The sequence below is a fragment of the Medicago truncatula genome, chromosome 7, assembly GCF_003473485.1.
Source record: "Medicago truncatula cultivar Jemalong A17 chromosome 7, MtrunA17r5.0-ANR, whole genome shotgun sequence".
NCBI classification, from domain to species: Eukaryota; Viridiplantae; Streptophyta; class Magnoliopsida; order Fabales; family Fabaceae; genus Medicago; species Medicago truncatula.
In genome coordinates this window covers 12,271,810-12,284,226 of record NC_053048.1, presented here as the reverse complement: position 1 = coordinate 12,284,226, position 12,417 = coordinate 12,271,810, and the positions used below count along the sequence as shown (strand labels likewise).

Below are 12,417 nucleotides of genomic sequence, written 5' to 3'. Positions count from 1 at the left end.
AGAAATACCAGGGGCCCCACGAGACATGCGACAATTCCATATGTTGGACAAACGATTCAAGACGTGGTACGAATCAAAGGATTTTTGCTTTCCATAAGAAAGCGAACATTGGGACAACCGACGACGTTATACTTTACCTCGCATGCAGCCAAGATCATTCACCCCAACTCATGTGTATATTGAGTGGTTAACAACCACATGCAACCCACGTCTAAGGATTTCAATTGATACAAAACCATCAGATTCAGATCTAGACGAAGAAGAAGAGCCGGAACATAAGCCTGAAATTCACAACAACCAAACACCAATTCATGATGATTTTTGGGATCAAGACATTTTTTCTCAACTACAAGATCATCAATCCCAACCACATACAACACAAAACATTCATGGTTCTGTAATGTATGAATTTCTCGACACCCTCAACAAAATATCATCCAACCACCACCATATACCTCCTCGAGAAATGCATATGAGCCTCATTATCAGTCAACTTACCAACAAAATTCAATGTCAAACTATGGTTACAATGACCCAAACCAAGCTAGCACATCTAACAACAACTACTTCTCCTATAATGACCCAAACCAAGCTGGACCGTCCAACACCAATCATCCCCCTACAACAACCCACAATACCCAATGTACACCAACCAACACTACAACTACCCACAAACACCAACAAACCTACTATCTCACTTCTCTCCGGCTTAATTGACTCCAATGAACAATTTCTGGATATGGGATGGCCAACAAGGGAACACGATGTGTCGTTGACGTTGGGTTATGATAGTCAGATACAGTCAACTACAGATAACAATGACGAAGACCAACATGTCCCTCAAGTAAATCGCGGAAGATATCGTCGAAGACGATGGTGTGGGACAGCAGGGCATTTATAATAATTGTAGATTTTATGGTATTTTATTTGTTATATAATTTTAATTAGTTTTTTTTAAATTAAGTTATTATTATTTTCTTTTTATGCATGCTAATTACTTTTTTTGCCTTTATTATACAACTCTACTCCAAGTAGAGGGGTATTTAAAAATAAATAAAAAAAATCAATATATAGGACGCAAGTCAAGCTTGCGGGGTATAAAAAAAATAAAAATAAAAATAAAAAAGTGCCCCGCAACGAGATAGTCTTACATAGACACAAGCATTTAGGCACAAAATTTAGGCGCACACACATAAATTAAAAAAATTTAAAGATAAATAAATTAGTCACATCAATCAATATCACTTTAATCTTTTTTTTTCTAATTTTTCTTAATTTCATGGGTGTGTGTCTAACATGTAATATTTAGTGTCGTGTCTAACCAAGAGTTTCTCCCTCGCAACTTCAAGTAGAGCGGTACAATAAAGACAAAAATTTCATCATTTTTTAAGGTACCCCGCAACTCCAAGTGGAGTGGTACCAGAGACATCTGAAAAAGTAGGATATTTCTGCAATTTTTCAAAAAAGTAGAGTATTTTTGTGTTTTTTGGCATAAAGTATGACAGAAAAAAATAATAATAATTCTCTATCCATTTCCCAAGAACACGCCTTTACAACACTCTCACCCCTACTCATCAGACCATTTCCCAAGAACACGCCTTTACAACACTCTCACCCCACTCATCAGCGAAACTCAACCATCACCACCACCACCACCACCGCAACATGTCATCTCAGGTTAACTCCGATATCCCACCCTCCTCCACTCCCGTCGTCATGCTCTCTGCTCCCGACACCCAGGACAACCCCCAAGAAGCCTTTCACACTCCGCCGGAGCAAGCCTCACCTCACTCTTCCGACGTCAATGTTGTTCCTCCCTCTGCTGGGTCCCAGGTGTTAGATGATCCTTCTGATGATTCGGTGTTTTTGGATGAAATAAAGAACTTTCACGATGACTTTCAATTAGGGTTTGGAGAAGATTTTCCGCCTGTGAATGACGATGATCCTTCTGACAATGTTGTTCCTCACTCTGCTGGGTCCCAGTTGTTAGATGATCCTTCTGATCATTCGGTGTTTTTGGATGAAATAAGGAAGTTTCACGATGACTTTCAATTAGGGTTTGGAGAAGATTTTCTGCCTGTGAATGACGATGATTCTTGCAAAGATATTCCAATGGACAAAGACTCTGTCCCAGAGAAAAATGCTGTGAACGACGTTGATTTGTTCAGAGAAACTGAAAGATCTTCAAGTTATGAGATTGGAGAAGGTTCTCGAAACGTTAACCTGGTAGAAGGGCACAACCACAACAGGTCAAGTGGTGAGGGTGGAGAAGTTTCTGAAAGCTTGAATGTGTTTGATGTATTGAGATATCTTGCTAATACCGCTAATAAAGTAGAAGATGATGGTCTTACTTTGTTGGAATCTCTTAAGCGTGCCGGTATTAAATTTCCTCGTCCAAGTTGGTGGTCGGACGATATGAAATCTGAACTCTTCAACTTTGATGATGAAGAGCAGAGGAAGTGAAGCTCTTCAGTGATCCATTTTTTGAGGGTATTGATGGTTCTTTCATGGATGAATGATTCCCTTGCACTTTAAATTGTCTTTTGCTGTTTAACTAACTATGATATTGTATGGTAGTGTTCTAATTTCTATCATGTTTTGTTTTGAATGTTGTCTAACATTTGTAACTGTGGTTCAGAACTTTAGGTAATATTAACCACCTTATGATTATGATCTAAATTTATATATTATCGTGTAGAGTATTTCCAAAAGTTTCTGCAGGTAAAATCTTTGTTCCATGTGCTACCAAATACACAGAACGGATAATTGTGGATTTGTTGTGTTGGAAAGCATACAATGTGATAGCAATGCATAGTGTCATACCCCACATAGCATTATTGTTTTTTGTTGTTATTATTTATTAAGATGCTTCTTTGATGCTTCAACTGAAAATGAAGTTTGTGTCATATTCTGTAAGTGAAAAAACTTTATTATCTATATTTTATAGGATCCAATCCAACACATGCTGACCAAGTGATTGAATTGAATTGGTCAGTATAAGGCATAATGCTCCTAACCTCTGTTGCACGGACACTTCTGATTGAAGGCATGTCCCGGTGTCTGACACTGACACGACAACCACACTTGTGGTTACATTGAATCATGTCATTTTCTCAAAATTTTATCCATGTCAACATGTCCATGTTGTGTCGTGTCCGGTGTCAGTGTCGTGTCCGGTGTCCGTGTATGTGTCCGTGCTTCATAGCTCCTAACACACAAGTCTTGTGTATTTGCTGTGTAAATTGTCGCCCATGCTCATGTATAGCATTAAGTTCCTGAACTGGTCCAAGTCTTGTAGGGTTAAGTAAAAGTATTTGGAAATGCTTTACAAAATGGGTAGGTTGGTAAGTCAACAGAAGAAGGATGGATCATCCACATAAAGTAGCTTTCCCAAGGGATATCTCATTCTAGTTGAAGATTTTTTAGGTAGTTTTCAACATGAGACCAGAAAAATTCCCTTTCTGTTAGGTCAGTCCCAGCAATACATATAGCTTTTACAATCCATGAACTCCACATGGGGTTTATGGAAGCAGGGTAGCTAGATTTGATGGATATATGCCAATATAGTGCCTTACTGGTCAAGGCATATAACTCTGAAGCTCCTGAAGGCCAAAGAGATGTATGTTGTAACCATTGATAGTTTGGATGCAACTAAACTACTTCTGTTTTGCTTTTGTGGTCACACACCCCTAACTAAAGATATAATAATGTCTAGACTCTAGATGAATTCTGTGCAGTTTATACCTTGCAAATCTAAATTTGACTGTGAGTACCTTTATGACCGGTTTGGAGATGTAATAAAGTGATTGACATGTGTAATAAAGCTATAAACGAGCATTTTGTTTAATAGCTTATGAACTTGAAGTATTCTTCGTCACGAGTCATAATATTTGAAGATATTTTAAGGTGGAATATAACATATTAGCATTTTTATAAACTTCAATTGGATGTTTGTGTATTTTTTTTTGACATTGTCATCGCTCTTACTCAGTAAAGTCGTACATTATTCAAATTTTAAGCTCAACAGGCTTTGGTGAAATGTGTATTTGAGATCTAAATAACCATGCCTGTGTATATAAACACATTTAGAGATAGACCTCTGCAATACCTCCACCATGAAGTGAAACAACTTTTAAGGGTTAGAATCAGTGACTTGAAGTTGTATCCGATGCCATGAAGTGTTTAATATCCCTCTCAAGTTCCAAATATCTTCAACCTTTTCAGGTTGAACATTTCCTGCTGAATCCACCTGCAAATCAACCCAAAGTATTCATTAGATATTATAAGAGATCATTTCATGCATTCTACGATTTGAATAATCCCCCATTGAAAAATGATATGCTATATCAAGATATTTAATTTAAGATTTAAAGGATAGTCAATGTAAACCAGTTTTACACCAACATCAAATGAAAAATCTTTTATTTTGCCACATCATTCCACTTTTGTATAAGTGTTTTGAAAGTAATGATATGACATGAAACGATAATGTATGTTCCTTCAACTCCCACATGAAACTTAGCAGAATAATTGTTGCATACCGCTTTAGCAATAATCTCAGTGTTTTGTTTATGGGTCCTCTTACTTATAAGGTGTTCAACTTTTACCATTTTATCCGATGTGAGACATATAACTCACACTTGTGCACAACAACATCTGCCACCACCTAATGCTGCATATCCACTAATTTTTACCTGCACTGCAGGAATCATTAAGAATTAGGATTTCAGTTCATTTAGGATTTCAGTTCATTTGTAATGATACTAAACTCTAAGGCATAGTATGGAAATCAACCCGAGTATCGATAATTTTTCTCGGATAAAAAATATATATATGAATATACTTTTGTTGAAAACAAATAATAATCTCAGTTCTTGGAGAGATTTATTTTTAAGTTAATGCAACAAACAAGACACATTTAGCACTTGGTAACTTGGTCAGAGTTCCAAATGTGCATGCCGCCATGTAAAATAAGATCAAGATAAGAAATCAAATACCTAAATTTGGGATCCAGTAGTGATATATTGACAACCATTTTTGACAACTTTTATTTTCTCTCTTCTCATTGGTCAAAAACATTTGAGAGAGAAAAAGGAAAAGAGAGAATAAGAATATAATGTGAGTATGAGAGAAAAAGTTGTCAAAAAATTGTAATAAAGTGGTTGTACAAATATCATTTCTCTTTGGGATATGGATCCTGTAAATTGAGTATTATCAACCATTCAAGCAAAAATCAATGGTTAGTAATATATGCACACGTGCATAATAAGTTATGGATGCTTGAATCGAAATGCTTGAAATATCAACCATGATATTCTCTCACTCGTATAGATTTTCGCTAGAGAACATGTTGATATTGAGTTTTATTGTACTCCTCTATAACTTTAATCAAAATCAAATTAATTTTATTCAAATTTTCATAAAAAAATATCTTTCATAAAATAAAAGTATTAGAACAATAAAAAAAAATGGAAGGGTTAAGTATCTTTTTTTTTTTAGAAATGATATTTGTACAACCATTTTTGAACAACTTTATCTCTTATACTTACATGATATTGTTATCATCTTTTTTTTTTCTTTTTTTTCTTTTTCTCTTTATTGTTTTTACACAATAAAAAAAGAAAAAAAATAAAAATGTCATCAAAATTGCCATAAAATAGATGTACAAATATCATTGTTCTTTTTTTTTCGACGTTGTGGATGAACAAAACGTTGCTTATAGATAAAATGTTGTAAACATCTTTTATTTAAAGAAAAAAAAATGGTATATTAGTTTAAAAAGAGAGAAGATGGTGTTTTATATTGGTAAGAATAAGAAGTCTTGGTAAGAAGAATTTCACACACACTCGTTTCTTAAAAAAAAAAAAAAAAATTCACACTCATGTACAGGGATGGGAATAGGCCAGTGGTTGGTCTATAACGGCCTACGGCCTAACTTACAACAGGTTCGATCAGATAGATTTTTTTCTTAAATAGGGAAGACTTAGACTTTTTCAAAAACATATTTAACTTAAAAGCTCATGCCACTCGCCATTGAAAAGTCTCTTAAGCTTATTAAACCAGCCTATTTAAGTAAATATGAATACTATTATTTATTATATTATATTTTGTACTCTTAAATAAAATATAAATTTATTAACATTTTCGGTAATTTAAAGTTATTAGTATACACTAATTTTTCGCATATTATAGTTAAATTCCCTAAAAACTCATATTGATTATGAAATGAGAATTTTCCTCAAAAAAAAAAAATCAAATGAGAATTTAATCTAATCGAATCTATTAGTTCTCTAGTTTATTTCAACTTAAATCACATTGTTTATCTAAAGATATTCATATGATATAGATTTTTAAACAGACTAGCAGATCGTATTAGACTTTTAGAAGGTCAGACTCAAGCATAACAAGTCTATGACATGCCAAAGTTCAGACTTAAGTCTTAGAAAAATTTGGCTGGTCAAGCTTAGGACTTGTAAAGTCTAACTCGGTCTATCCTATACCCACCTCTACGCATGCGATACTAGGTAGGGAATGTTGCAACAATTTTTTTTTTTTTTTGTGGTGGTGGCTAAAGGTTTGAACCACGAACCTTTGCACATTGTATACGTTGTCTATCAACTGAGCTAAACTCAGAATGCATAATCCTTTAAGAATTGCTGTTTACACATTACACAAAGTTGTGCCACACGAGTACTTTACAAAAATGCCCTTCGGCAGTTAACTGTCGAAATTTTAGTAAACCGGCGGCAATTAACTGCCGAGGAAAACCTCGGGAGTTAACTCCCGAGGAAAACTTCGGCAATAAACTACCGAGGAATACTACTGAAAACTTTGGCAGTTAACTGCCGAGGAAACCTCAAACCTGTTTTTTTTTTTTTTTTTTTTTAACAAAAACCATAAATTGTCATTAATAATATTTATTGATTTTGAATGTTTCAATCATTATTTTGATACGTTTCAAACAATTGCAGTATTATATTTATGTGTATATATCTTAATAAGAATAGCATTTAAATCAATGTAAAAATTAAGCATTTGAATATTGTTTTGCACATTACTTAAATAAAAATAATAATAATAAATCGTTAAAATAATTGTGCACAACGATTTTTTTTTAAGGTATAATATGTTGTTATATTTTCTACATTAAAATAATTGCGCACAAAGATTTTTTTTATTTAAGTAATTTGCAAAACAATATTCAAATGTTTAATTTTTACACTTATTGAAATGGTTTTTGAGGACTTAAATGCTCTTTTTATTTATAATGTTTTTTGATGTTGCATTTTTTTTTATTGAATCACCATTTTAGGTCCATTAATTACCGATGACAAACATTTTTATTTTTTGTTGTTGCGTTTTTCATGTTAATTAAAGTAATAATATATGAAATATTAGTATAAAGTAATAATAGGTTAGTCAAACCTATGAATAATGATAGACATCAATGAAATTAATTACTAATAGTTACAAATATAATTATTCTATCATTTGAAACGTTTTTGTTGCATTTTTCTTAATAAATCATCATTTTAAGTCCTTTAACTACCGATTGCAGATATTATTCATCTCTCATATTTTTTCATTTAAGGCAACAAAATCATATGAATGAAATCATAAAAATAATTATGTTTAATTCCTTAAAAGGATTAAAGAATTAAATTTAATTAAGGAAAATCATATGAATGAAACGTACCAAAATAATGATTGAAACATTCAAAATCAATAAATATTATTAACGACAATTTATGGTTTTTGTTAAAAAAGAAAAAAAAAACAGGTTTGAGGTTTTCTCGGTAGTTAACTATCGAAGTTTTCAGTAGTATTCCTCGGCAGTTAACTGCCGAAGTTTTCCTCGAAGTTAACTGCAGCCAGTTTTTCAAAATTTCGGCAGTTAACAACCGAGGAGCATTTGAGTAATTTACTCTTGTTTCTCAGCCAAACCAAACGTGGGAACAACAATTCTCTAATCCTTTTGATTGTACCGTTGCAACATTTAAATGAATGAAGTTTTTATTTTGCTGTCAAAAACAATTCCATTTCCCAAGAACACGCCTTTACAACACTCTCACCCCACTCACTCATAGAGAAACTCAACCATCACCACCACCACCACCACCGCAACATGTCATCTCAGGTTAACTCCGATATCCCACCCTCCTCCACTCCCGTCGTCATGCTCTCTGCTCCCGACACCCAGGACAACCCCCAAGAAGCCTTTCACACTCCGCCGGAGCAAGCCTCACTTCACTCTTCCGACGTCAATGTTGTTCCTCCCTCTGCTGGGTCCCAGGTGTTAGATGATCCTTCTGATGATTCGGTGTTTTTGGATGAAATAAAGAACTTTCACGATGACTTTCAATTAGGGTTTGGAGAAGATTTTCCGCCTGTGAATGACGATGATCCTTCTGACAATGTTGTTCGTCACTCTGCTGGGTCCCAGGTGTTAGATGATCCTTCTGATGATTCGGTGTTTTTGGATGAAATAAAGAACTTTCACGATGACTTTCAATTAGGGTTTGGAGAAGATTTTCCGCCTGTGAATGACGATGATCCTTCTGACAATGTTGTTCGTCACTCTGCTGGGTCCCAGGTGTTAGATGATCCTTCTGATGATTCGGTGTTTTTGGATGAAATAAAGAACTTTCACGATGACTTTCAATTAGGGTTTGGAGAAGATTTTCCGCCTGTGAATGACGATGATCCTTCTGACAATGTTGTTCGTCACTCTGCTGGGTCCCAGGTGTTAGATGATCCTTCTGATGATTCGGTGTTTTTGGATGAAATAAAGAACTTTCACGATGACTTTCAATTAGGGTTTGGAGAAGATTTTCCGCCTGTGAATGACGATGATCCTTCTGACAATGTTGTTCGTCACTCTGCTGGGTCCCAGGTGTTAGATGATCCTTCTGATGATTCGGTGTTTTTGGATGAAATAAAGAACTTTCACGATGACTTTCAATTAGGGTTTGGAGAAGATTTTCCGCCTGTGAATGACGATGATCCTTCTGACAATGTTGTTCGTCACTCTGCTGGGTCCCAGGTGTTAGATGATCCTTCTGATCATTCGGTGTTTTTGGATGAAATAAAGAACTTTCACGATGACTTTCAATTAGGGTTTGGAGAAGATTTTCTGCCTGTGAATGACGATCATTCTTGCAAAGATATTCCAATGGACAAAAACTCTGTCCCAGAGAAAAATGCTGTGAACGACGTTGATTTGTTCAGAGAAACTGAAAGATCTTCAAGTTATGAGATTGGAGAAGGTTCTCGAAACGTTAACCTGGTAGAAGGGCACAACCACAACAGGTCAAGTGGTGAGGGTGGAGAAGTTTCTGAAAGCTTGAATGTGTTTGATGTATTGAGATATCTTGCTAATACCGCTAATAAAGTAGAAGATGATGGTCTTACTTTGTTGGAATCTCTTAAGCGTGCCGGTATTAAATTTCCTCGTCCAAGTTGGTGGTCGGACGATATGAAATCTGAACTCTTCAACTTTGATGATGAAGAGCAGAGGAAGTGAAGCTCTTCAGTGATCCATTTTTTGAGGGTATTGATGGTTCTTTCATGGATGAATGATTCCCTTGCACTTTAAATTGTCTTTTGCTGTTTAACTAACTATGATATTGTATGGTAGTGTTCTAATTTCTATCATGTTTTGTTTTGAATGTTGTCTAACATTTGTAACTGTGGTTCAGAACTTTAGGTAATATTAACCACCTTATGATTATGATCTAAATTTATATATTATCGTGTAGAGTATTTCCAAAAGTTTCTGCAGGTAAAATCTTTGTTCCATGTGCTACCAAATACACAGAACGGATAATTGTGGATTTGTTGTGTTGGAAAGCATACAATGTGATAGCAATGCATAGTGTCATACCCCACATAGCATTATTGTTTTTTGTTGTTATTATTTATTAAGATGCTTCTTTGATGCTTCAACTGAAAATGAAGTTTGTGTCATATTCTGTAAGTGAAAAAACTTTATTATCTATATTTTATAGGATCCAATCCAACACATGCTGACCAAGTGATTGAATTGAATTGGTCAGTATAAGGCATAATGCTCCTAACCTCTGTTGCACGGACACTTCTGATTGAAGGCATGTCCCGGTGTCTGACACTGACACGACAACCACACTTGTGGTTACATTGAATCATGTCATTTTCTCAAAATTTTATCCATGTCAACATGTCCATGTTGTGTCGTGTCCGGTGTCAGTGTCGTGTCCGGTGTCCGTGTATGTGTCCGTGCTTCATAGCTCCTAACACACAAGTCTTGTGTATTTGCTGTGTAAATTGTCGCCCATGCTCATGTATAGCATTAAGTTCCTGAACTGGTCCAAGTCTTGTAGGGTTAAGTCAACAGAAGAAGGATGGATCATCCACATAAAGTAGCTTTCCCAAGGGATATCTCATTCTAGTTGAAGATTTTTTAGGTAGTTTTCAACATGAGACCAGAAAAATTCCCTTTCTGTTAGGTCAGTCCCAGCAATACATATAGCTTTTACAATCCATGAACTCCACATGGGGTTTATGGAAGCAGGGTAGCAAGATTTGATGGATATATGCCAATATAGTGCCTTACTGGTCAAGGCATATAACTCTGAAGCTCCTGAAGGCAAAAGAGATGTATGTTGTAACCATTGATAGTTTGGATGCAACTAAACTACTTCTGTTTTGCTTTTGTGGTCACACACCCCTAACTAAAGATATAATAATGTCTAGACTCTAGATGAATTCTGTGCAGTTTATACCTTGCAAATCTAAATTTGACTTTTAATAGCTTATGAACTTGAAGTATTCTTCGTCACGAGTCATAATATTTGAAGATATTTTAAGGTGGAATATAACATATTAGCATTTTTATAAACTTCAATTGGATGTTTGTGTATTTTTTTTTGACATTGTCATCGCTCTTACTCAACCATGCCTGTGTATATAAACACATTTAGAGATAGACCTCTGCAATACCTCCACCATGAAGTGAAACAACTTTTAAGGGTCAGAATCAGTGACTTGAAGTTGTATCCGATGCCATGAAGTGTTTAATATCCCTCTCAATTTCCAAATATCTTCAACCTTTTCAGGTTGAACATTTCCTGCTGAATCCACCTGCAAATCAACCCAAAGTATTCATTAGATATTATAAGAGATCATTTCATGCATTCTACGATTTGAATAATCCCCCATTGAGAAATGATATGCTATATCAAGATATTTAATTTAAGATTTAAAGGATAGTCAGTGTAAACCAGTTTCATTGAGTGTAAAACTTTACACTGATTAAACGATAATGTATGTTCCTTCAACTCCCACATGAAACTTAGCAGAATAAATGTTGCATACCGCTTTAGCAATAATCTCAGTGCTTTGTTTATAGGTCCTCTTACTTATAAGGTGTTCAATCTTTACCATTTTATCCGATATGGGACATATAACTCACACTTGTGCACAACAACATCTGCCACCACCTGATGCTGCATATCCACTAATTTTTACCTGCACTGCAGGAATCATTAAGAATTAGGATTTCAGTTCATTTGTAATGATACTAAACTCTAAGGCATAGTATGGAAATCAGCCCGAGTATCGATAATTTTACTCGGATAAAAAATATATATTTGAATATACTTTTGTTGAAAACATATAATAATCTCAGTTCTTGGAGAGATTTATTTTTAAGTTAATGCAACAAACAAGACACATTTAGCACTTGGAAACTTGGTCGGAGTTCCAAATGTGCATGCCGCCATGTAAAATAAGATTAAGATAAGAAATCAAATACCTAAATTTGGGATAGAGCAGTGATATATTGACAACCATTTTTGACAATTTTGTTGACAACTTTTATTTTCTCTCTTCTCATTGGTCCAAAACAATAGAGAGAGAAAAAGGAAAAGAGAGAATAAGAATATAATGTGAGTATGAGAGAGAAAGTTGTCAAAAAGTTGTAATAAAGTGGTTGTACAAATATCATTTCTCTATGGGATATGGATCCTGTAAAGTGAGTATTATCAACCATTCAAGCAAAAATCAATGGTTAGTAATATATGCAAACGTGCATAATAAGTTATGGATGCTCGAATCGAAATGCTTGAAATATCAACCATGATATTCTCTCACTCGTATAGATTTTCGCTAGAGAACATGTTGATATTGAGTTTTATTGTACTCCTCTATAACTTTAATCAAAATCAAATTAATTTTATTCAAATTTTCATAAAAAAATATCTTTCATAAAATAAAAGTATTAGAACAATAAAAAAAAAGGAAGGGTTAAGTATCTTTTTTTTTTTTTTTTTTGCTCTAAAAAAAAAAGGTATCTTTTTTTTCTAGAAATGATATTTGTACAACCATTTTTGAACAACTTTATCTCTTATACTTACATGATATTGTTATCATCTTCTTTTT

General features: G+C 34.4%; 1 protein-coding gene across 2 annotated transcripts; it reads left to right on the top strand.

Annotated features, from left to right (window-relative positions):
* The first annotated feature begins 1,528 nt into the window (after window positions 1-1,528).
* LOC112418034 (uncharacterized) lies at window positions 1,529-9,745 on the top strand. Of its 2 annotated transcripts, none has more exons than XM_039827454.1 (2): window positions 1,529-1,833; window positions 8,444-9,745. In XM_039827454.1, exons 1-2 carry the CDS (start codon window positions 1,666-1,668, stop codon window positions 9,521-9,523), a joined length of 1,248 nt encoding a protein of 415 aa, XP_039683388.1. In that variant the 5' UTR covers window positions 1,529-1,665; the 3' UTR covers window positions 9,524-9,745. The 2 variants fall into 2 exon arrangements, with proteins under 2 accessions (XP_039683388.1, XP_039683389.1); XM_039827455.1 differs by lacking the exon at window positions 1,529-1,833 and adding an exon at window positions 8,011-8,293.
* The last annotated feature ends 2,672 nt before the right edge of the window (window positions 9,746-12,417 follow it).

Bases quoted from the DNA above. Each gene is read 5' to 3' on its own strand.
- LOC112418034 (XM_039827454.1), top strand. From the start codon at position 1,666: ATGTCATCTCAGGTTAACTCCGATATCCCACCCTCCTCCACTCCCGTC. The intron at 1,834-8,443 runs GTGTTAGATGAT...GCTGGGTCCCAG, and splicing joins CTCCCTCTGCTGGGTCCCAG to GTGTTAGATGATCCTTCTGA.